The 25,943-nt window shown below is 46.3% G+C and overlaps 1 protein-coding gene across 2 annotated transcripts in view; it reads left to right on the top strand.

Moving 5' to 3' along the window:
• Positions 1-22,106, top strand: part of LOC138392955 (proton-coupled amino acid transporter 1) — a 43,207-nt gene extending 21,101 nt beyond the window's left edge. Inside the window, exons 8-11 of one of the 2 annotated variants that reach the window (XM_069483907.1) lie at positions 3,282-3,380; positions 5,954-6,120; positions 8,907-9,076; positions 17,671-22,106. In XM_069483907.1, coding sequence (XP_069340008.1) covers positions 3,282-3,380; positions 5,954-6,120; positions 8,907-9,076; positions 17,671-17,942 — 708 coding nt within the window. In that variant the 3' untranslated portion in view covers positions 17,943-22,106. Of the gene's footprint in view, positions 1-3,281; positions 3,381-5,953; positions 6,121-8,906; positions 9,077-9,620; positions 9,707-17,670 lie in introns of those variants that run through there. The other variant, XM_069483908.1, reaches the window with a different exon arrangement.
• Positions 22,107-25,943: the final 3,837 nt, after the last annotated feature.

The following is a 25,943-nucleotide window of genomic DNA, read 5'->3' as shown; positions in this document are numbered from 1 at the left end:
CAGTCTGCTTAATAGTGACCCAGTCACCCACGGCTGTGGTTTCTAGGAGAACAGTGAGTCATAAAAACCAGGGACCGCCTGTGCTAAGGAAATGACATTATGAGTTGAGATTAACATCCTCAGTGATCATTTGCTGCATTTTCCTTGTTATGGTAAGTCCGATGAGTGGCAGATATTGACTCTTCTGCAGAACTGTTGTTTCAAACATAAACAGCTCTCCATATCCCATTTTTTTTTAATCTTTTATTTTTTTACTCACCACTGTCCTAATGAGGACATGTCCCGTTTTTTATAGAACTGGAAGGAGGGCCGATGAATGCACAGTTGACCATTTCCATTATCAGACAAGGAAGGGTAAATAAACCATGATTTCACATTGTAATCAGAGCTCTCAGGGTTGCCTAGGATATACGCAGATGAGCATTAAAGATAAAGTCAGTGAGGCTACCTCCTGTACACAGGCACACATGCCACGTTTAATTTTAAACTGTGGCAGGCGGTTAGACTGCAGGGGTTGCCATGATCAGAGGGCTGGGATGAGAATTCGGGTTCCTGTAGCGTCTCGGTCCCAGTTGACCGGCAGTGTCCATCCAGAGCGATGTCTGTGCATAGAGCAGGGACAGATGTGTGTCCCTGCTTCTTTCCTGCGAGCAGGTCTAAGCCTGCCTCTGGGCTCACCACGTGCAGTGATGAAGTAGCGCTGTCTGCCCGGGTGCAGTGCAGGGGAGGAGGTTGGGCTCTGTGTTGGTGTGGTCACTGCCCATAGTGTTGTCACAGCTTCATTTCTGTGTGGCCTACAGCTAAAGATGCTCCCTCTGGGCATTTTGGTTGCTGCTGTTCGTTGCCACTGTTCTGTGTTGGCATTTCGCCCTGCTTCCCGTGAGCATTCCCCTGCTGTCTGATGTTTTTGAATGTTTTCCCTAATTCTGAGCCTGTCTGATATTAATATCCGTCATGCACATGCCATGGTAGGAAGCAGGCCGGGGTCTTCCCCCTGATGGTTTCCCTGTGTCTCCGGCATGTGGAGTGACGATGAATGGCACAGTTGTGGGCAGAGTGCCTTGCCCAGAGGGACCTCCAATAAATGTTTTATCACTGCATAGCCTTAATTCCGAGATGCACGTCTTCACAGCTATAATAGTACCAAAATTGGAGTACATCTCACAATCCATATGTACATGTAATAGCATTTTCTGAAAAAGCTGTTATTATTATAATTGACGTAAGTCCTCAGTTAACATCATCGATGGGTTCTTGGAAATGACGTATAATGAAATCATTTTTTTCCCTCATCATCATTATAATGAAATGAGGTTGAAGAAAATGACTGTGTGTTGTTTCAGTTGAAGTCGCAGTTTCCAAGAACCTATCGACAACCGAGGACTGACTGTATTGTAGAATTGGGGAGCTCTGTTAATAATGAGCTGATTTTAATGTGTATGTTTCTTTGTGCATTAAACTTTTCCCACTTTGCTGGGTTATGAGTCAGTAGCAATCAGTAAGTATGGAGAATTATATATTTCTTCAGCGAGTCTCATTCCCACAGTGCCCCCAGACATGTGTTGTGAAATTCCCTACCTGATACCTCAACCTGATCTGACGTGTGAACCTGGGCAGGAGTTATCCGCTAACCAGCAGACAGCACCTGTTTCCGAGAACATCTGTGACTCAGGAATAATTACAGGACAATCTTGTCTAATGTCTCATTGTAGAGCAAAAATACCTATTAGTCTGTCTTGATTCCAGGTATCGAAATGCTTCTTTAAAGAAGTCTAACATTTCTCAGCAGGGGTCCAAAGAAAAGCATTTATGTTTATTTTCCAAAAGACTGTAGTGTAGTTGTTTTGAAATCTTTCAGAGAGAAGCCTGTTATAGAGAGTAATAATAGATTTCCTTTTGTTCACCTTATACTATTCTGTCACCCTGTTAGAGCATACTTGGTATTTATCTAAATACCTATATATTATAGTTAAATCAATTTTAAAACATTGTAAAAGATCATTTTAAAACCAATTTTTATTTTAATATAAGCAATGTATGCAAATGGTTTAAAAAGCCAGATTTGAAAAGGACAGCAGCCTTTGACCCACCTGCGTCCCCAACTCCTCTCAGTCTGTTACTGGTTGTTGAGTGGAGGATTTTGTGACCATACCTCCTTGCTTGGACAGCCTTACATTGTACCTACAGTTAACAATTGCCTTGTGGGTTTTTCTGCCTATTTATTAAAATATTCTTTTTGCTATTTTTTTCCAAATGTTCCAACACTCCTATTGTGTGCCTCTCGGTACTGTTTTCCAAGTATTCAAACTAATTGCTAAGACATTTTTAAAAAGAAGAAGAAAAAGAGAAAAAAGAAAAGAACCAATCTAAAAATTTACCACTAGTAGGGCGAGGTGGCTCACACCTGTAATCCTAGCACTCTGGGAGGCCGAGGCGGGAGGATCACTTGAGCTCAGGAGTTTGAGGCCAGCCTGAGCAAGAGACAGACCCAGTCTCTACTAAAAATAGTAAAAATTAGCCAAGTGTGGTGGTGCACACCTATAGTCCCAGCTACTTGGGAGGCTGAGGCTGGAGGATCGCTTGAGCCCTGGAATTTGAGATTGCTGTGAGCTAGGCTGTTGCCATGGCACTCTAGCCCAGGTGACAGAGTGAGACTCTGTCTCAAAAAAAAAAAAAAAAAAAATTAAAAAGATAAAAATTCACCACCTCCCCCTCCCTTCCAGTTTTATCTGTGTGTTCGTTATATAGTTGTATCATAGTGAATATATAAATCAAAAATTTTTTTTCTCACTATTATTTCATAAGCAGTTTTTCATGTTCTACTTAGTTATCTCAATTCCTACTTTTTAATAGTGCATACTATTCTGTAATGCTGCTGTGTGGTTCATTACTTAACTGATCACTTGTTTGGGAGCATTTAGGTTGTTTCCAGTTACTTTGTTATGCTTTGCTCAACTTTTTTCATCTTTTGATTTTTTTCTACTTGGATTAAATTTCGGGGGATGGGATTACCTAGTGAGAGAATATGACTCTTTTTATGCAAGCTCCAACATCTGAGTTTTTTATAGAACACTGGGCTAGTCTTTCCCCAAGACAAGTAGGGTTTACTCTTCCTGAAGAGAAAAAACTATGAAGGGTAAATGTCCCCAAATCATTTGTCAAGTATCAGACTTTTGTCCCTTGGGAGAATCTTGGATTTATTAAAAGGTATGACCTCTCTGATTGGGGTTCAAATGTTGAATCTCTGTATAGCCTTTTGCTTTGTTTTCTTTCTCTTTCAGGACATCCCAGACCCCAGCCACCTCCCCTTGGTGGCGTCCTGGAAGACCTACCCTCTTTTCTTTGGCACGGCCATTTTTGCGTTTGAAGGCATCGGGGTGGTAAGAGTTGCACTGTGGTTTGGGCCAGTGTTCCCTGGGGCCCTCAGTGTCCTCGAGGTCAGCTTCAAGGAATGCTAAGGAAACACTGTTAGACATTACCTTCTGAGACTTACCGGCCAGTTAATGCATAGCGTTTCAGGGATTCCAATGAAGTTTTCCAGTTTCAACTTTTGAAGGTAAATTATATGTAATTTTTAATGTTTACGTTCAAGACTCCTCCACTGCACACTCATCTCCAGTGTGTGCAGCAAGCAATAGTACTCGGCAATCAGGAGCACAGGGTCTGGAGTCGGACGGATGTGGGGGTAAGTCCTGACTCTGCCAGAGAGTCGCTGTGTGACCTTGTGCAAGGGCACCTCTCCGAGCCTTTATTGTTTGCTCCTAAAAAGTGAGCTTAATGATTAGTAGTTGTTAGGATTCAATGAGGTATGCGCAAACTGCTTTGCACAGTCCCTGACACATGGTAAATGTTTAATAAATTTTTATTCATAATGTTATTGATTTTATTATTAAATCAGTAAACAGATGAGTAATTTTTCTGCCCTGGAACATCGGTGTGCTGTCACGCCTGGCTCAACTTCCCCCATCATTGCTGTGATTTCACCAAATTTTTTTCCTAAAGAGAAATCTTCTACTCAATTGTACCTAATTTGACTTTTGTTTTGTTTTTTAAATATATAATAAAGGTACAGAATTCTTCTCTGAAAAAGTTAGTAGCTGTCCCAGCCAAGGGTTTGACAAGGGGGAAGACCCTTCTGTCGGGGCATCTCTTTTTCTCCCCATCGATTTCCCTAGCACCTTATTTTACTTCTAAGAAAACCTAGAAGCTGGACAGATTTTGTGTCAACATCCTGAGAGATCACCCAGGTGGAGCTGATGGAACGAGTCAAAGCTCACATCCTGGGCGAGGCTTCAGGAGTGACTGCGTGTAAATCGCTGCTTGTCCCAAGGTTGTAAACCTTTCCCTGTGCTCTTTCCCGCGGCTGCCCAGGAGGGCCGTGTCACCTTAATTCAAGCACAGAGGGTTTTCTGCTGCTGGGACGCAGGCCTGAGTGGGCCCACGTTTCAGCCTTGAGAAACGGGTGCCAAACCCAGGACTTGGAAGAAGAGGTGGAGAAGGTGTGAAAGGATGCCCAGAGGCCCTGGGGTCTTAAGGGACATTGTACTCAGTTTCTATCCATTTCCTCTAACGGCACAGGACAGGCACAGGACAGAAGTCGTTCTTTGTTTTGTTCCATTAGCCAAGGCGCAGATACAGAGTCATTCTGTAAACATCGTTATCTGTTACTGCAAGGTTTTTTTGTATTTTCCATCTTTGCAGTAGAGAGAGAACTCTGCAGTTTTGACTTTTAGTTTTTGATGGAAGGGCTGCCCAGCGTGTCAGGGTAGAGCACCAGGCTGCACACTGTGTGTTCATGGTGCTTTCTGGGTTTATGCCACTGTCCCAGGTCTGAGATAGGACATGGGGGAGACGGGCGCCTGCCCTCTGGCTCTTTGTTCTCCTGGTATGAAGGAAACTGATGGGTAAGTTCAGAAGCTGTTTCCAGTGGACATGGATTAACTGCAGCTTGAGACCCTGGAGCTGGTGGTGGGGGGACTCTGAGGGCCAGAGGGAGCTGCAGAACTGTGGCACCACTCGAAGCACTGGGCCTGCAGTAGGGTCGTGGTGCTGGGTACGTACAGCACGGATCTGTTGTGCCACGTGGCCGCAGGTGCTACAGGAAAATGAGTGTAATGACAAGATCGAAGATAGTTTGTGGGGCAGCTAGACATCACCCTGTGTTGGTGTTTGTCATTAGCCATGCCAGATCCAGTGCAGGTGACGGCAGGTTGTGAGGACCGTCGCAATTTCACCTGTTGCTTCCCCAGCCCCGTGACCTTAGCTGCATTAAGGGTCTTTCCTTTGCTTTTGCCAAACTTAAAGACTGTCTCCTGCGATGATGAAGCAGGCAGCAAAGGCCAGTGGTTTGAAACAGGAGTCTGGAAACTGGGCTTTGTGAAGTTCCCAAGTCTCGAGATCCTCCACCGAGTCATGCCGCCTTCTGCACCTCAGTTTCTCTAACTCGGAGGTCTAACTTGTCCCTGCTGCTACCTGCCCCTGTTGAGCTGGAGTGGCAGTTTTCCCTGACCTATATTTTGCATGCTTTCGACGGGTTAGCAGGAAGCTGGGATCTCAGGTTAGAGGCCAGCTGGGCCTGCCGTGAGCGAGAGGGCCTTCTGGTCACCGTGCAGCTGCACTCACGCAGCGAAGGACAGTCCCGGCCTGCAGGGCTCCTGCAGCGGAGGCCAGAGTGCTGCCTGGGCCGGGGGTCCTGGGCTCCAGCCCGGCCTCACCCTGACCTCTGAGGACTTCCTGGTTAGGCAGCGGGCTGTGCACTCCCTTCCAGTCCCGAGAGTATAACTTCTGATGAAATAACTTCAATTTGTGTGCTTGTCTGGTAAAGGACAGATATGCTTTTGGGGAATTCTGGGGATAAAGAAGTTACTTTTTTCTGAAGATGTTAATTTTTTTGTTGGCCATTAATTTTGCTTTTTTCCTGTGCTTTCTCTCCTCTCTCGCTACTCTCTTATAGGTTCTGCCTCTTGAAAACAAAATGAAGGATCCCCAGAAATTTCCACTCATCCTGTATGGGGGAATGGTCATTGTCACTGCCCTCTACATCAGCCTGGGTTGTCTGGGGTACCTGCAATTTGGATCTATTATCAAAGGCAGCATAACCCTCAACCTGCCCAACTGCTGGTATGTGAGGGAGGAGGGAAACCGGGAGCACTGGATGTTTGTAAAAATGAATGGGTCAGAGTGTGGATTCTTCCTTTTACTGACCTCTTACATCAGCCCACTCGACTCCAGCCCACCGCGGCTACCATCTCCCAGGCCACCGCCAGCCCCCATTGCTGCCACTGTGTTTGGGTGAGAGGTCCTGTGGACCCTGCTGCCAAAGCCACTGGTTGATCAGCTGACTGATAGACCATCTTTTCCCTTGGAAATCCTAAGCCCAGAAGAGCCAGGTACCCAGTGGTTTCACTTTATACTATTCCAAGTAGATGGGGAGAGAGGAGAGCAAGCCTGTATTTAGTTACCAGCCCCTGCCAGCCTCTCCCTTGGCAGTTGCAGGCTTGATGTGCAGGTGGGAGTATCTCACCGTGGACCGGGGGTTGCCGGGAGTCCTGTTGTACCTCTCTTTCCTTGGTGGATGTGTTACAGGGAAACGCTGAGACACACCGAAATGCTTTCTCAAGAGGTAGATACCACAGGGTGCGTGCTAAGCAACCATGCTGTTTGGAAGATTAAAATTCAGTGTGGAGAGCAGCTGTTGGCAGATACTGAGGAGCTTGTTGAGCGCTCCAGGGATCAGAATAACCTCTCAGTCCAGCCTGGCTGGTCTGCCTGGGTGTGCTTTTCAGACCTCCAGTCAGTGAGACTTTGGGTGAGGACAGATTGAGCAAATTGAGAAAAATATTTATTCGTACTGCCAACATCTAGCAAGGGACACCCAAACCAGCAGGGGTCTGGGAATCAAGTTTGCACAGCCAGCCAAGTGGTAGCCCTGAAGCGCACCATTGTTTTCAAAAGGTCTTTCTTTGCTGCCTGCTTTTGTTTTTTAATTATTTTTAATTGATACATAATAATTGTACATATGTACAAATAACATTGTATATGTTATTTTGATACGTGGATGCAGTGTGTCATGGTCAAATCAGGGTAATTGACGTATCCACCTGCTTTTACCTTTCCAAATGTTCCTGCCCTTCCAAGAGGGAAGAGTCAAATGGTAGCTCAGTGTCACTGTGTCACCTTTCCTCAGCAGATACATGGATTGGGAACAGCAGAAGCGGCGCACATGATCTGAAGCCATAGACGAGCATCTGTCTCCTTTCCCAACGCCCCAAACCCAGCTGCTCGAATCATTCTGCCCCCATTTGGGTGCAGTTTATTTGGCTGTCCCTGCAGGTGTCATTCTCCTGATTCCAGACTTCCCAGCACTCCAGAGGGTGTTGGGGCTGTTCCTTGTTTAATTATAGAGCCACCAGCTGATTTTTTTCCAAAGAGATTTTATTATCTATGCCTGAGCAAGTAAGACCTTTTACCGAACTGTCTTTCTAAGGGTGTTCTCCTGCTTATAGCATAAGAACATCTTCTAGGTGTTAAGTTCAACCACAGATAAACTCAGTGCACATTATACACACAGCATGTTACTACATTTCAAAAGATTTTCAATAAGGCAGGCCAAATGGTTCTTGCTGCTTAATACATGAGTGTCTGGTTCGAAGTGGAATGTTGCTTAATCCCTTTAATGACCAAGTCAGATTTATAAGCACTTATCGATCACAGACTTCTCCTCTACGGGAGTGTTAAGATAGGGAAACCCCAGGGTGAGTTAACAGTCTCCCTGGGAAGCGGTGCAGGGAGCTGTTGCAGGACGGTAGCCTTGGTGCAGTGGAAAAATGGATTCTGCTCCGGCCTCTTGGACCTGCCTGGTCATCGTCTGATTCTAAGGAGCGCTGAATTGGATGGGAAGGATATAAATAGGCTTGTTGCATTTTAATTGTTTTTATTCTTGCAAGGATATATGCCCATGGCAAAGATTCCAAAAAGTAAACAAAGAACATTAAGTTTTCACCCCCAACCCTGCCCCTAGTCCCCAGTTTTATGGTTTTCCATTTCAGAGACAACCGCATTCCCGGTTTCTTAGGTTTCCTTCTGAGATGCTTAGCGAATGTAAGATTGTCATATGTCTGTGTGAAGGAGTGTTTTTTTCCTTCTTTTTTTCTTTTTTTTAGACAAATTGTAGCACTCTGTAGACACTATTGCTTCATGCTTTTTTCACTTAATAGTATATTATGGAGATAGCACGTAGAGTTCTGTCACCTGTGTTTTTTTTTTTTTTTTTGGAGACAGAATCTCACTCTGTTGCCCAGGCTAGAGTGTTGTGGCATCAGCCTAGCTCCCAACAAACTCAAACTTCTGGGCTCAAACAATCCTTCTGCCTCAGCCTCCCGAGTAGCTGGGACTACAGACATGCACCACCTTGACTGGTTAAATTTTTCTATGTATTTTTGGTTGTCCAGCTAATTTCTTTCTATTTTTAGTAGAAATGGGGTCTCACTTTTACTCAGACTGGTCTCAAACTGCTGAGCTCAAATGATCCACCTGCCTCGGCCTCCCAGAGTGCTAGGATTACAGGCGTGAGCCACTGCGCCCGGCCTGCCTCCTGTGTTTTAACAGCTATGTGGGAATCCCATGATTTATCTAACCAGTTCCCCACTGGTTAAAATTTAGGTTGTTTTCAGTCTTTCCTTCTTAAATGGTGCTGCAGGGAAATATTTTGAATGTAAGCTTTTGTGCACATGTATAAGTCCATCTGTGAGATAAATTCCTAGACATGAAATTGCTGGGTCCAAAGGACATGTGCATTTTTAACCTTGATAGGTGTCGCCCAGTTGCAGTGGGGCCGTTTTGCACGCTCCCCGCTGATGGGTAAGTGTGCTGAGCAGCCTTTGAAGGTGCCCTGGCTCTCTTGACAGGTTGTACCAGTCGGTTAAGCTGCTGTACTCCATCGGGATCTTTTTCACCTACGCGCTGCAGTTCTACGTCCCGGCTGAGATCATCATCCCCTTCTTTGTGTCCCGGGTGCCCGAGCACTGCGAATTAGTGGTAGACCTGTTCGTGCGCACTGTGCTCGTCTGCCTGACATGTGAGTAGAAAACAAGATAATTGCCTTGTTTGTTTTTTCCCAAAGGGCACCCACCCAGTCCCCAGGGTTTGCACGCGAGAGAGTGGATGTTGCAGGGAAGCCGCCCGTGCTGTGTGAGCAGAAAACCTGACGTCATCTCACTCTCTGAGTTGAGCACGTCCAGATGGTGAAGTGAATTAATTATACATGTGCCGTAAAAGACACAGGAATGAGAACAGTGGTTTATAGATATGGTATGAAGTGCTGTAAAGATGGTCATAATTCAGAGTAAACACATACAATTACTGTCCCCTATAAAACAAGATGTAAAAGTCTAAAAGAGCCATTTAAGCCATATCTGTGTAATGAGTGCAGGTTACTTTGATAGAGGGTGCGTGTTTGTTTAGTTTTCCACATAGTTGTTTTTCCGGTGTGACAATTTATTCGTTAGATTCCATTTTGAGGTTGGTCTTACTAAACATATTTAGAAAATTTCTACTGATTAACCTAGGTGTTTGATTTATCATTTTATGTTTTTTTCTTTTTCCCCCAACCCCATGCCAAGGGGTGTGAGTTAAAAGGCAGGATATCACCCTATTTGCTGTTGGTTGAAAACTGGTGTAAATTATAACCGAAAAAAGTAAATTCTTTATTCTATTTTCTGCAGCTTCTGTGAGTTGGTAGGCTAGAGAATCTCTGAACAAATTGGTCTATAATATCTAATTTAAATTTCAAGGGGATTTGCTTTCCAAATTGAAATGCTTGAAGCATAGATTTTTTTCTTTTTTTCATTCTATTTGGCTCTTTTTCTTTTTTCTTTTTTTTTAGGTTTTCTTTTGGGACAAGAACTTCTTTGGTTACATTATACATATACATATATATATATATATATAATATTGCTTTGCTTAAATTATAATTATAATTATCTTGAGACTTCCTTGGAAATTTTTTTAAAGTATTCAGTCTGAGCCTCTGTCTTCGGAGTAAAGATAGATCTGTATGATTTTTTTATCTTAATCAGTGTTGAATGTTTTAGGGATGAAAGATGTGAATGTTGTCTAGCATTTGCTCATAGTCAGAGCTTCAGGCCATCTCCTAGACCAGCCTAGAAACAGCCCAGACAGCAGCTAATCCAGGGCCCAGGACTGTGTAAAGCCAGCTGCTGTTCCCAGAGCCACTGGAAAGGATATGATAGGCTTTAATGTGTGCTGGGGAAGACAGGATGTTTGGACTCCAGATTCTAATCCTGTCTTGTACCAGCAATTCTCCATGCTTCGATTCAGATGTGCAGGTTTCCTCCGTGGATAGAACAGCTCTAAGTGTTGAGAAGACAGCGTCCACCTGTACAGTGTTTGTAATGTCCACTCTGAGAGCCCAGTTCTTGAATCCAAAGGGTGCTGGAAGAAAGGATGGGGATAGTTCAAATAATTTGCTTTTTTTTTTTTTTTTTTTTTCAAAGTGGCTCCTTTAGAAAAAGCAGGTCTGTCTAGGTAACATGTGCTGTCTCTGACTGAAACAGCTCCTGCTCCCTGCCCCTGTCGAGCTGGGGCGGTGACACGGCCCTCCTGACTCCTCTCACTGCCCCGCCTTCCTCTCCAGCCTGGCTTCGCCCTCTTGTAGCATATGCCACACTTCCTGCCAGGTTCGTCCCCGCTGTGCCCCACCGGAGGCCGCACTCGCTGATTCCCAGACCTCGTGCTATCCTTAGATGCCTCTTGGTGTTTGCTGCACTTTCCTGGCTCTGTCCGTGGGTCTTGCCTCCATTCTACAGCGCAGTGCTCAAAGCAAACAGGCTGCTTTTGATCTTCAAGTGCATGCGGTCATTTTTCCTTTCTCCTGTGATCTCTTGTGATTTGGCATTGCGTTGCCATCCTATTCAAGCAGGCAGCCTCTTCGTCTCTGAGAGCATTCTGGCCTCTTCTGACCTTCCCTGGAGACTTTGAAGTAATTGTGGGAATCAGTAGGGGCATTTCATTGTAGCACCAACTGAAATGTATTTATGTGAGTTCATTTTGTTCTTGCTTCTCTGCCCTGTCAGATCTTTCGGCACAAGCTTGATTCCTTTGTGATGTTAAATCTTTGATGTAGCTGATTTTTTTTCAATTATACCCATACATTTTAATGGCAGCTTATTTTATTGCAGTTTCTGGTGTTTTCCTGTCTTTTCCCCAACTTGCCTCCTCCTCCTCCCCCTCCATCCCCGAGGAGAATGGGGGGATTTGGTCTAGCCTTGGGTTTTTTTTCCCACCTTGGAATTCAGCTTTCTCACCATTCTCCCCCAGCCCCCAAAGATGACTATAGTTGATGACTACTTTTTGATGCTTAATTTCAGACTGTTGGAGAGGAGGAGACGGGAAAACAAGCATTTCAGAGAATGGTCCTCTTTTTGTTGCGATTTCATAGGAACAATATTTACTTCCAGCCCATATTTTTGGAAATGCAGACTTAGCAGGTCACCTATGTGCCACCTTGTGGAGAAGAAGCTGGAAGAGGCTGGGGGAGTCGGGAGGTGTAGGATAAATTTTTTTTTTTTTTTTTTAATTCCCTGGGGGCAACAATTTGTTCAACAATGATTCATACTATTTCTCTGTGACATTTGCCCTGTGAAACATCTTACTTGAGTTAGGTATGAGAATTTCGGAAACCTTTTATTGAAGATATAATAACATAAAACTATATCAATTAAGAGGCCTGTTCAAACTGGAACATGGAGCTGCAAAACATTCCAGCAGTCAGACCTTTTAGAGCATGAAGCTTCCTGGTCCAAACAGAGTGGCTTCTCGGTATCTTTTGGCCTCTCACACGTTCAGTCTTGCAGCTGCAGTGAAGGAGAGCAGCATCATTCATTAGCTGTGCAACCTTGGGCCCCCAGGAACCCCCACAAGGCCTCAGCTTCCTCAGCTGTGAGATATGATGGCTATCTGATCGCCGAGGTTTTTCCCAACCCTAAAATTCTGTGATTCTATGTAGCTACTTTGGGCCTGATTTTAAATTTCTCCCAAAATATTACTCTAAAAAAATAAAATTAATGTAAAAACATTTGGGAATAAAAGAAGAAGAAATTCTCATATATCCTACTGACTTAAAGTAATTGGGTTTTTTGCATTTTATCTTCTCTGTCTTAGTGTTCATGGGTGCGTTGTAAAACTAGTTGCAATCACAGTGTACACATAACTTTGTCTTTTGCATTTTGATCTTATATCGTGAATATACATATTGTTCATTAATATTTTCATGACTGCATGATATTCCATCGCATTGGTGGATCATATTTACTAAACTACTCCTTTAATGTTGGACATGTAGGTTGTTTCCCTTGCTTTTGTAGTTTTTTATTTATACCTCCACTAAATCAAATTTTGTATCTGTCCAAGATTATTGTTAATTTTTTTTTCTCCCTCCTCTGCCACCTTCGTCTGTTGTTAATTTTAAAGACAGATATCTAGACATTTAAAAGGAACAGCATCAACCATAACATTAACAAAATAGCAGAAAGAAACCCCCAACACAAGAGCTGTAAATGTCTGAGGTATTTCTGTAAGTATATGTGTGTTCTCGTAAGTGCTTTTCTCTTCTCTTGTGCGTAAGTCAGCTCTTTCTGATGCTGGTTCAAAACCACAAGCTCCAGGATCCCAATCAGTTCCTTCTTTGAATATGACCGTTTGCCTCATGTTGCTTCAGCGGTTGTCAAGATCATATCCTTAGTCTTAACCCGAAGGGAAGCCGTGTTGTAATACTGTTGGAGCCCTCTTGACTAATCGTGTGGTCTGGCTTAGGTTGTCCTCAGTACGCCCTTTCCGTACGCCCCACAGCTGAGCTGCTGCAGGGCTGTGGAACTGCAGTTGGGAATACGCTGTCTTCCTCTTCGGATGGGGTGGGGTTTTTTTTAGGAGGGAAGTAGGGGAGAGTGGGGTGAGGGGTGTTCTCAGTTGGCTGCTTCCTGAGATCTCTACTTTATTGAGTTAAAGACATAGTTCTGGAAGCGGTCTTAGTTGCCCCCGCATCCTTCTAAATAGTTGATTGCTGCCTCTGCAATTAAGTTAAAGCCATTTTGCATGGTGGCAAAACAGACACCTCTGCTGTTGAACTCTGGGGGCTTTTTATTCCAGTTCAGTTTGGGCATCCTTCTCTTCCTCTTGCCCCATTGTATTAGTGGGAGGCTCACCCTTTTTGCTTTCTGCATTGTCAGGCTTTAATTAGGGTTCAGTTGTGATGTCCAGTCCAGCTAGGACAGGAAGAGGGACTTCTCTTTGCAGCCCTGTGGTCCTGGCTTTAAGAGAAGAGAAATGTTTGCCTCTTTATAAAATCTCTATTAAGAATTTTTTTTTTTTTTTTTTTTTTTGAGACGGGGTCTCCCCCTGTTGCCAAGGCTGGAGTGCAGTGGCTTCATCATAGCTCACTGCAGCCTCAAACTTCTGTTCTCAAGTGATCCTCCTGTCTCAGGCTCCTGAGTAGCTGGGACCATAGATACATGCCACTGTGCCTGGCTAACTTTTTTAATTTTTGTAGAGACAGGATCTTGCTTTGTTGCTCAGGCTGGTCTTGATCTCCTGGCCTCAAGCAATCCTCCCACCTTGGCCTCCCAAATTACTGGGATTATAGGCATGAGCCACTGTACCTGGCCTCTATTAAGAATATTTTTAGGCCAGGCGTGGTGGCTCATGCCTGTAATCCTAGCGCTCTGGGAGGCGGAAGCGGGCGGATAGTTTGAGCTCAGGAGTTCGAGACCAGCCTGAGCAAGAGCGAGACCCCGCCTCTACTAAAAAAGTAAAAAGAAATTAGCCGGACAACTAAAAATATATATATAAAAAATTAGCCGGGCATGGTGGCACATGCCTGTAGTCCCAGCTACTCGGGAGGCTGAGGCAGGAGGATCGCTTGAGACCAGGAGTTTGAGGTTGCTGTGAGCTAGGCTGATGCCACGGCACTCTAGCCCAGGCAACAGAGCGAGACTCTGTCTCAGAAAAAAAAAAAAACAACAATATTTTTATTAGGCATACTTATCTTATGTAGAAGGCATACTACTTATGTAGTAGTAAGAACAAGAAGTTTTTAGATTACTTATAAAATATCATGATGAAGTGGAAGATCTCTGTCTAATCAGATAAAATATTCTGATCCCTCAAACTTCTGTTTCTCTTTCCACTTAACTCTTATCACAGAGTAGAACATATCTGATTCCACTTAACTCTTTCATGAAGTGCCCATATGACCTCCCGGGTTAATATGAGAGAGGGTGGGGAGGTGACTGACTCTCAGGGCTGGGGGCGGGCAGGGCAGGTTGCCTGACTGGTCTCCTACCGGGGGCTAATTTTCTCTGATAATAAGGGCCTCCCTTCTCTTGAGTGGGTGTGAGCATCCGTGGAGACACTCAAGGGGCTGGCACCAGAGGAATAACTCATACTCCCTCCTTTATGGATACAAAACCAGGTGGGCTAGAAGCTGCCTTTTTGGAGCACCATAAGTTCCAGGAAAGGAGTCCCATCGCTCCTCTGTGCCACTCTGGAGCAGCACACGGAGCTCCCCTGTTGTCAGTGAGCTGAGGAGCATATCCCAGGTCACATCCTAAGTGACCCGCGCTGGATTGTACAGTTCGTTAGGATTTCAGAGTTGGGCGAGACTTCAGAGATTGTCAGTATTAATACAGTCACCATATTTCACAGGGAGATGAATTGAGGCTCAAAATGGTGAGCTGATTTGCCCTGGGCCACACAGCTTGTTATGGAGCAGGGACTGGTGATGATACTAGTGAACACTGAGCATTCATTACGTGCTTCCAGTGCTCTAAGTTCTTTACATCAATGATTTCATGTGACCATTCCTATTTAGTAGTTGGGGACACGAGTCTCAAAGAGTTTGAGTAACTCGCCACTTAGCGGTGGGGCTGGGATTGCAGCCTGGGCATTCTGAGTCCAGAGGCCGGTCTCTTAACCACATTCCTCTACCGCCCTGTCCCTGGGGCTTAGTCCACCTGCCTGCTGCCCCAGTGCAGTTTCCACCCCAGTGGAACACCCGGAGCCGTCACCGTGAGGCTGACCTTAGGCACGTGGAGATCCAGACCCCAGAGGGGGCAAGCGTCTTAGTCCGGGTCACATAGCAGATCAGCTCTTGTTAAGCATTAGATCACCCATTGTGAGACAGCCATTTCGTCATCCACCTCCAATTTTTACCTCCAATTTTTTTTTTTCAAATTCAACCCTCAAGGTTTGGGGATGTCTCAAACTCTGTTTATTTAGAAATAATTAAGAGCTGAAACGGACTGTTTTTAACTTGCAGGGCAAAAAGCCTACACTCTTTGTCCGCTTTCCAAAGCCTTGAGATCAGTGCAGATGTTCATGGGAATTGCATTATGGGTGATTAACAGAAGAAGGAATAAGGAAGGATTGCCCCTGGGTACCAAACGTGGCCAGAGGTGGATCTGAGACTCCATATCCTTGGACCCTTTTGTTATCAGGCTTTGAAACCCTCGTCCAGTTCCCTTTGACGAAGCAGAAAGAGGTCAAGGCTGAGCGTATGCAGGGTTCTCTGCCAAACACTTGGGGGGGGGTGTGGCGGGTCCCTAGGAAAGCTAACCTGGGCATCGACCCTCCCAGTTCTTCACGGGCAGGCTCTTTCTGCTGATCCGCCAGCCCCCCATCCTCCCTCTTTCTGTGGGCATCTTGCATTTCCTCCCTCATCTGGTCTGTGAGGTACTGTACCAGGGGCTTGAGGTCCTGGACCCTTGTCCTGGCTCTGTCACTTTCTATCATTTTCCCCTCTGGGCTCTCTTCCCACGGAGACACTAATAATGTTGTGGAGTTGTATACCCATGTAACCGGGGCAGATTCGCTCAACTGGTGAGTGCTTAGCAGTGCTGTCTGCCAGACGCTGCTGGGTGTTCTGCGGTGATGGAAATGTTTCATGTCTGTCCAGTACAATAGCCACTGGCCACCACGGTGGCTGCCGAGCCTTTAAGATGTGGCCCATGTGAATGAGGAGCAGAATTTATTTAATTTTAATTCATTTAAATTTAAATACCACCCGTGGCTATTGGCTGCCATATTGGACGGCACAGCTTTGGAGTAAGTGGGAGACAGGAGACATGAATCTGTCCTCTCCTGGGAAGTCTTGGTTCCTACACGCCTCTCATCTTGCTGCAGGGAATGATATTCCGGTTTAAAAGTCAGTGTTTCTCATAAAATCTGGTCTCTAAATGTAATTCAATCCTTTCTTCTGGTGCTCAGCCAAAGAAGCAGAGATTGATTCAGATGCTGGAGGTAAAATTGGCCACGTTGCACTGAGATGTTCTGGCAGGCTCACCGGCACGGCGCCTTCCTCAGAGTGACTTGACTACACTTTTGCTTTACAAAATGAAGTTAGAAGTGAACCCACCATGGCAAAGTAACCCTTTCGTGGGAATCATTGAGGTCACAGATAAGCTCTGGATCTCTGTCCCAATGCCAAGGACATCCAGCTGTAGCCCAGCAGTGGGAAAGACAAACATCAAACTGTATTTGATTACTAGTCAGTTAATGATGCACTTTTCACGACCAACAAGATGAATACTAGTGCTAAGACCACTCATATGTGTGACGTCCCTTTTGTTGAGTGCCTGTGTAACGTCATTTGACATCATGACATCTCTGTGACGTAGGAAAAGTCAGTATCCTCATTTTGCCAACAAGAAAACTGGGGACTAGAAAGGAGCCATGGCTTCCTCAGTGTCACCCAGCTAGTTAGCAGCAGAGCCAGCATCTGAACACAAGGCTCTAATTCCAGAGCCCGCAGTCCTCAATAAACCCATGAAGCCCTGGCCTTTGCCCACCCCGTGGAAGGATCAGTTAAATGGGAAGAGTAAGGTCTGTGGGCACAGGGTGGGTGTGTTCGGTGAAGCCTTCTGCTCTTGGTTTCGGTCGGTGCTGTCTGGCGACCTTGGCAGTGGCTGGCGTGGCGTGGAAGCCGACCGAGGTTCCTGATGCAGTGCCCCGCTCATCCTCGGCAGTTCCTCCCTCTTCCTCCGCCCGCGGCTCGGTTGCAGGTGTGGGAGCCACTGAGTGTCCTGCCATAGGGACACGGTCCTTGTGTGGGGCTTTGCCAGAGGTCAACCTGCAAACAACTGCTTTTTTTTTGCCTGTATGAAAATGCCGTGGGAAATGGGGTTTATCGTGGTATAGTATCTTTCCAGGAGAAGGAGGGTCCCCTGCAACATTTTGTTTCATCTTAATCAAGTAGAGATGCTCATGCTGGAGGTACCGTCAGGGGTAAGAAAACAGTTGCTCAGAAATGGCCCACCTCCTTTCCTGTTCCATAACCTTGCTCCTTTGGTAGAGACCAGATTGCCCTAGAAAGTAATTTGGTTCCTTTTGCTCAGAAAAGTCATGCACCGTAGCGGGGAAAGCTGAAAGCCGGGGGAGGTAGCCTGAAGATCCACGTTCCGTTCCCACTTCTGCTGACCTTGTGGTGTGACCCAGTTACTCCACGTCTCTGGGCATCTATTGCTTGGAGATTGGACTGGATAAAGTCTGTTTTCTTATCCCTGAACACTATAAGATGAATAGCTGCTGAATTTGCTGACCAGTGAGGAGACCCCTCCCAGCCTGGGCAGTCTTAAACAGGCATGTCCTCTCTCCCTGCAGGCATCTTGGCCATCCTCATCCCCCGCTTGGACCTCGTCATCTCCCTGGTGGGCTCCGTGAGCAGCAGCGCCCTGGCCCTCATCATCCCGCCCCTCCTGGAGATCTCCACCTACTACTCAGAGGGCATGAGCTCCCTCACCATCGCCAAGGACGCCCTGATCAGCATCCTGGGCTTCGTGGGCTTCGTGGCGGGGACCTACCAGGCCCTCAGCGAGCTGATCCAGCCAAACAGTGATACCATCCTCGTCAATTCCACCCGTGCCTTTGTGTAGTGATCTGGGTGCACCTGTCTACCCCAACCCTCATGTGTCCCCCAGAATCTGTCCCCTGAGCCTCAGGTATGGTCCAGGCTCTGGGGAAAGGCAGGGTCGCTATCTGGGAACCCTCTACCTGGCCCCTGCCTATCCTGGGCCAGTAAGGCTGAGGGTGGGGGAGAGGGAGGGGCACAGACACGCGGGAGGTAGCCCTAGTGACAGCGCTGTCATCCTTCATTTGTACTTCTTTTAACCCAGAACCCTTTAGCTCTTTCCCTCATCCTGCCTCCTCCTTCTTCTGATGCCCCTCACCAAATTTCTCCCATTGCACAGCTCACTTTATTTAGAAATTTTAGTGTTCCCCACCTCGTGTCTTCTCCTTTCCTGGGCCAGGCCTAGATGAAATAAGTGGGCGCTATTCCTCCTCTCTGTAAAGCCAGGCCTCTTGCTTCTCTCTCTCAAATATTGTACCTCAGCGTTCTCCCTGTTCAAGTCTCCAGGGGTTGGCTGGACCTCCCTGGTGGTTTAAAACCAGCCCCCCAGGCTGGAGTTTTTAATCTTTACTCTCTGGCTTGCTGTGACCCGCCCCCAGGGCAACACCTTCTCTTCTGTGGATTCCTCAGTGTGGGTCACAATACGGTGTTCTTAGTTGCTTTAGTTCTTCAAAGATATGAAGTGCTGCTTGAACTGAAAGTATTTATATTTTATTTAAAATTAGCTTTCTGTTTTTAGACTCTGTCTCTAGATCTGGGGTTACTATGACTTGTGTCTTCCTCGGGACACTTTTATTCAGCTTCTCTTGCTGAAAGGAAACTTGCTCCAGGAAATGTCACTCTCGGCTGAGGACCCCAGGGGTTTTAATCAGGATCATCTAAAAGTGTACCTCCGCAGGAGGCGTGGATTTTGCCTCCCTTTGACCAGCCTGGTCTCATGCAAAAAAGCTGTTGGAGGACTCGGGAGATGCTGTGAGTGCACAGGGCCGAGGGACGGTGGCCGAGTGGGAGGTGTGGAAAGTGGTTGCACCGTATGCTCAGGCCCGGTTTCCAGCCTCAGCCCCTGCCAAGCAAAGGGGATGGCAGCGGTCAGTTGCTGTCATGCTATTGTCACGGATGAGAAATTGAGGTCAGTGTGCACAGAAAGTTTGCAATTAAGTTCATAGACTTCACAGCAGCTGGTCTGACACTACGCACGGTGCTTGTTTATAACCACTGGGGAATGGGGCAGAACCAGGGCCCACGCTGCCTCTGTGCCCTGAACTTCGACAGGAACCACTGAACACTAATCGCAACCTCCGTCTTTCCCTGTCGTGCCTCCCTGAGTGTGGCCAGCAGCCCCAGGATGGCTCACCGGAAGGTCAGCCTTCACACCTGGGGGCAAACTGCAGAGAAGGCAGAGGAAGATACATTGCCTTGCTTTGGGCTGCCTCTTCTTTCCTCTTGGCGTGAGAAGTATTTCAGAAGGGCATTTGTTAACTCCCCTGTCTTGAGCTGTGCGTGTGCTTACGTGTGTGTGTCTGCGTGTGTGTAGCAGAGCGGACCCCTCATCTCCACCCTCGTCACCAGGCTCTTGCTTACCTGGAGATATGGTTCACGCTGAGGGTTGGCTACGGGGGAGCAGCAACAATTGATCAGGGTTTTGTTTTTGTGTTTCACCAAAGCTTGTAAGGGCTGTGAGCCACCCTCGTGGCCCCGGCTTTTCTTTCCCTTCTGTTCCGAAGCCAGTAGAGCTGAATTCAGGTGAAGGGATCGGAAAAGTAGACTCTCATTGCAGCAACTCCTAACCCACCTAATGTAGTAGGTTATTAAGTATGAAATGTCCGATTTCCTTAAGTACTAAGTTTGACTGTTGATATCTCTGACATTTTACTTTGACACTTCTTGGTTTTTTTTGTTTTTGTTTTCATTAGGGGTACTGTTTGAGATGTAATAAACTAAACTTTTAAGTTGAAATCGGACATTTCAGATTTAATGACCTAATATTAACTTAGGAAGATGTCATCATTGTTGACTTGTTCTCCCTTAGGAGAGTGACACTTTTGCCCACCTTTTCCGCTGTTTGGTGGGTTCTAACCGGTGCTTTTGTGACCAGGAATCTAGCTGGGAGTAGCAAAGGCCTTTACTCCTGAAGTCTCAGGCTTGGAAGTCACCAAAGTGGGCTCAGATAAACTGTCATCTCCTGTTGCCAAGCTCGGGCCCTGGCAGCCCATCCGTGTTCCCCCAGCAGCACCGAGGGTTGTTTTCATTGAGAAGGTACGTGCCAGTCGAAGGGGCAGACCTGTGTCCTGCCGATGGCTGCCCCAGTGGAGGCTTCTGTGTACGCAGAACTGCTAGAGGCAGCGCTGTCCAGGTGAGTTCTGAGACTGGAACTGTGATGCTGGGCCCTGAGGACTGGACAGTGGAATACTGGGGACCTCTGGCCCTGAGAACATGCTGTGCGGGAGAGCTGAGTCTAGCGTTAGGATTCCTGGAAGCTACTTTGACATGGCCTGTTTGATCTCTTTCCTGTGCTGCTGCTACACTGGCAGCCTGATTGCATGGCTCCTCCGGAAGACCCAGGCAGGGCGGATCCAGGTCAGAGGACCTTCCCGGCTGTGCAGTTGCACAGCGCTTAGGGGTCGAGGACAGGATCAGCCAGAAGAAAGTGGTGGGAGGGAGCTCTCCCTCCTCTTGTGCAGGTGGCCCTCTGGGCCCGCTCAGGGTCTCTTCTGCCACCCACAGGGCTTCTTGAGGCAGAGACCCTCTCTGTTGTCTTCCCATTGCTGGTGGGGAACCCGCTTTCCTGATGCTGTGCCCTGACTCTGGTGCCTGGTGAGAAAGCACCAGGATAAGTGGAAATCTGCTCATGGAGCAACAGAGCAGAGGCTTTCTGGAACATGAGGCTGTATCTGCTGGAGCAAAGGCAAACTGTGGGCTTTCTGGGCAGATACTGCTGTGCTCTGTGTCCCTGCCCTCATCTCCCCAATTTCTATGAACCCAGAGGTAATAGCTTTCTCAGAGCCCCTTGGTGGTTCTCTCTTCCAAATGCTGCTGTTGGGGGCAGGTCAGCTCTTGGTGGGCAGTGAACCTCCTCCTAAATGCAGGCACTTGCTGGGACGAGTGTGACCTGGCATTTTCTGTTCACTCTGCCTAGGAGCTGTCACCATTCGCAAGTGGCATTATTTATGTTGTGCTGCTGTCGGTATCGGCACAAACCCTGGCCAAATGTACGAGAAGGTGTGGCATGACTTAGCTTAGACCCGCCTTCTCCTGTCTCACCTCTGCAGCCAGATTTGTTGGCTGATGTTCACTGCTCACCGTCTGCCCCGTGAAAGGTAGAATTCAGTTTTATCAGTAGTCTTAGAGTGTTCGTCCCCAACAAGTACATTAGAAAAACCACTTCCCCCTCTCTGTTCTCTCGTCTTACTTTTTTCTTCTCAAATTTCTCCCTTCCTAGAATGTCATCTCTGCTTAACACTAATGTTCACCTCTGTTTTTTTGGAAGTGCAAAAATCTCAATTTATGTCTGTTTACAGCTCTATTCACTGCTCATGGCAAAGGGATCTGTATCCGTGGGTTGATTTTGTAGCTGATCAGAGGTTAAGGCAGGCCTCAGCACTGGCTCCTAGTGGGAACACAATGCTGCTTCCTCGAAGAGGAGACACAGGGTCCAAGTGGCTGGACTTAGTGATTAGCAGGTTAACTTCAACTCTGCCTTAGAATTTAATTTTCAAAAGGACATTATCTGCGAGACCAATAGGGGGAAAAGGTAGGGGTGTGATTTGCCTTTGAAATCACGGTCAATACTTTTAGACGGTTGGTCTGGCTGGTCACAGGCTGTTTGCTCTGACAGCATCAGCCTGGTACATTTCCTCCCTTGCCTTTGTACCACCGGGTCATTCCCTGGCCGAGGGACATCAGTGGTGCTGATAGGAGGTTATCAGAGTAAGCGGGGTGGGAAATGAGGGGAAGGTCCCTGTCATTAACTGTGTTCTTTGACTTAAATCGAGGTGATGCTGGGGAAGCTCCTTTCTTTCAGTGAATAATAAAATCAGGTGACCGTGTTGTAAACCGTGTCAGTGGCTGTGTGAATGAGAGGCATGAGACAAACGGCCGCACAGCAGGTGTCGATAACCAGGCAGCATTGTGTGTCATGTGCCTGCGTGGATGTGTATTCCCAGCATGGTATGTGTAGAGAAGTGGGTCATGCCAGAGCTTGCAGAGCTCGTTTTGGGTTCTGCAGATGGATCATGTGTTAAATTTTTCCTTTTCAATAAATGAATTTTATTTTTTATTGAGAGGTCGCAGTCTAAGTCTTTGTTTTATGTTTTTTTCTTTTTTTTTAACATCACTCAGATCACTTTACTAGATCTTAGGTTAAAATGCTTCTAGTTTCCGCAGCAGAGTTCTTATGGGGGAGTAGTGCTAACAGTAGGACCCTCCATGAAATTAAGACATGCCCACAAAGAAAGGGACCAGGACTTTTGTTTTCTGTTAGACAATCCTCCCCTCCCTAAATCTCCTGCTTCTCTTGAAAACTTGAGTAGGAGTTTTCAACCCCCTCTGTGCATACCAGATGATGCCACATAACAGGTGGGGTGGCTAGTTTTGTGTGTCAACTTGGTTATTCAATCAAACGCTAATCTAGGTGTTGCTGTGAAGGTGTTTTGTAAATGTGGTTAAGAGCTAATCAGTTGCCTTTAAGCAAAAGGCATTATTCTCAACAGTGCGGGTGGGCCACCTCCAATCAGTGTAAAGGCCTTTGGAGCAAAACTGAGGTTTCCCTGAAGGAGAAATTCTGCCTCAAAACCACACGTCAGCTCCTGCCGGAGAGTTTCTGGCCTATTGGCCTACCCTGTGAATTTAGGATTTGCCAGCCCACAGTCACGGAGCCAATTCCTTGATACCAGTAAGGGATGTGTGAGTATGTGTGTGTGTGTGTGTATCTCCTGCTGGTTCTGTTTCTCTGAAGAACCCTGACAAATTAGGTAACGCGGTTTTCTTGAAATGTGGAGATTGATTTCAGGACAGGACAGCAGAAGAGATGACTCTCCTTTCCTTTTTGTCACTTTGTGAAAAAGACACACAACTCAAAGTGCTTTTTTTTTTAATTCTCTCGGTATAACAAGCAACACAGAAGACTTCTTTGACCCCAAAATATATGGGGATTTCTCCCCACCAGCAAGCAAGCAAGCAATTCTGCAGCAGATGCCAGCTGAGTATCCTAAACTAAAATTAAAATCCTAAGCCTCCAGCTGATTGAACCAGAGAAACCTTAAGAGCTGACTTCCCAGCCCTGATGGGACAAGAGATCAGACACGCCTCATTGTACCACCTCCCTTCTGTGGTTTAGACACGACACCTGACCGGCATGAATATGAAAATAGAGATTGTAAGACTGACAGGATCAATTCTTTGTGGCAATAAGGTACCAAATCATAAATAGATTCTAAGGCCATGCCAGGCAAGAGTTAAGTCTCATATCCCTACACTTAAAGAATAAACCATGTTCTGACTGCCAGTAGGTTTTTCTTTTTCTCTAGCAGCTGAACAAGCCCGGCCTTGAGATAAGCAATATTAAATCAATTCCCGCTCATCCACCCCCAGACACTGACCCCCACCCCCTGTTCCACGAGCTGTAACTACAGCTTTCATTGGACAAGAGACTGCTTTCAGTAACCTCCTCCTGATAAGCGTCTGTGGGCCAGAGACTGGTTCTGGCCGGTTTAATAGAAGCTGTGCACTTGAGTGCCTTGTGTCCGGAAAAGGCCTTTTGACATATGGGGCCTAGTTGTAATCAATTTAAATGTTAAGTCTCCACCACAAATTGAACATGGGTCGTATGCAACATGCATGTTTATCTGGTATGCATGTAGCAGGACATGCCTTATGAATATTCATAGCTCCTCCTGTAACCTGTTGAATATGTATACTTGGCCAACCTTTTCAGCTTAAATATCTGCCATACCCTCCCTTTCTCTGGAAGTGCCTGGTCTTTGCCTGAGGCTATGCTTCCCAGCCTGTGGGGATGGCCACCTTGCAGGCTGTAACCCTTTGTAAGAAATAAAGCTCTCCTTTCCAAATTTATACTTGTGTGATTTTTAAGTTAACACCTCCAATTTAATTCCGATACTGTCTACCTGGAGATAGCATCATATTCCCACAGGTTGACGGCTCAGTTCCCAAGACTGCCCCCCTACTTCCAATGCCAGTTGCAAGCCCCAGGTTGTTTTACCTGTGCTATGATTGGCCAAAAATTGGGATTCCCACAACCTCTTCCTTGGGTTCGATTAACTTGCGAACTCAGGGAAGCACATTTACCAGTTTATTATAAAGACTGTTACAAAGGGTACAGATGAAGGGTGTGTGGGGTGAGGTATGGGGAAGGGTGTGAGCTTCCATGTCCTCCCGAGGGGCACCACCCTGCAGGAGCCACCACGTGTTCAGCTGTCTGCAGCTCTCTCAACCTTGTCCCTTGGGCTTTTTGTAGAGACTTCACTGGACAGGCATGATTGACAACTGTGTAAAATTGTGACTGGATAAACAGGGTGTGCTCTGATACTAACAGACGGGAAGCCCAGCGAGGCTTGTCCGTTCACATTCTTGGCCTTTCCCTGCAGTATTCCTTCCTCCAGGGCATGGGCCGGACCCTCTCTGGAATGAGGATCTCATGACCCACAATCAGACAAGGTAAGTCAGAGAATTTCTTTATGGCCAGCTCCAAGACAGAAAGGCAGGGGGAGATGCGAGTATGTTTCTAGTTTCTATGGCCTGCCTTGGGGAGAAATAACAAGGGCTATGGGAGTTATGAGCCAGGAACCCTGGGAAAAACCCAGCATATGTGTATCATGGAATCACAGTCACACAGGAGAGGAATAGAGGAATGGCAGGACCATCTGAGCTGCTCCGTAGATTTGAAAACTAATCTTTGTTGACTACTGAATTGAAAAGCAGAAACGCTATTAAAGTATAACATTTTCCCAAGAAAGGGAGGTAGGGGATGTATTATGACTGTTTTCATTATTGATATTATTTCTGGAACTGGAAGGTTGGAGGGATTCAGCAACTGTTCAAGCCACCAACCAGTAAGTGGCAGAATGGGGCACACACAAGCCTTCTGGCCCCCGAAGCCAAGTGCTTCCCAAGTCCCCAGCGGCCTCCCCGTCTCTGGTGCAGCCTCAGGAGGGAGGTCTGCCTCGAGGGACTGTTGCAAGGGGTGGAGAGAATGTTATAAAGTACCATATTTCATAAGCACAAAGGGCTTACTGAACATTTTCTGAAGTATCAGCTGACTTGAAAACCAAGACTTAGAAGGAGTTCTTACTGTTTTGCTGTATATCCGTTATTTATGAGCATGTCTTGCTCACTTTGTGCAGAGCACTCAACCTTCTTCTCTTAGACTGCACGCCTCTTCAAATTTTTATTCCCACTCACATTCATACCTAGTGGCTATAATTCCTTCTTGCAGATAGCCAGGCCCTCAAGGTGTGCCCACTGCATGGCTGGAGGCATAAACTTGAGTGACAGTGGACTGAAATTTGGACCCTAAGCCCAGGGCTCTTTGCTAGGCAGGCTGGCTTCTTTGTAGTTGGCCCATTGCAGAGGTTGTGCTAAGAAACTATGTGTGTCTTTAGTGGGTGCACTTTGCTAGATCCTTGGCCATTGGTCTCCCATCTTTTTTTTAAAAAAAACTTGGGTATAATTTACATATAATAAAATTCACCTGTTTTTTAAATGAGCGGTTCAGTGTATTTTGCATGCAGTCATGTGACTGCCATCTCAATGAAAATATAGAATGTTTCCTTTGCCCGCAGAATTTCCCTTGTGCCCCTTTGCAGTCAGTCCCATCTCTACACCACCCAGCCCTTGGCGACCACTAATCTGTTTTTTTCTGTCTCTAGTTTTGCCTTTTCTAGAATGTCATTTAAATGGCACCGTTACGTACGTAGCCCTTTGTGTCTGGCTTTTTTCACTTAACATAATAATGCATTTTGTGTTCATCCATGTTGTTTCGTGTCCGTAGTTTTTTTCTTTTCATTGCTGA

This window comes from Eulemur rufifrons, chromosome 10, assembly GCF_041146395.1.
Source record: "Eulemur rufifrons isolate Redbay chromosome 10, OSU_ERuf_1, whole genome shotgun sequence".
Classification (NCBI taxonomy): domain Eukaryota; kingdom Metazoa; phylum Chordata; class Mammalia; order Primates; family Lemuridae; genus Eulemur; species Eulemur rufifrons.
The sequence above is the reverse complement of the archived record's forward strand: the minus strand, read 5'-3'. Positions and strand labels throughout refer to the sequence as shown.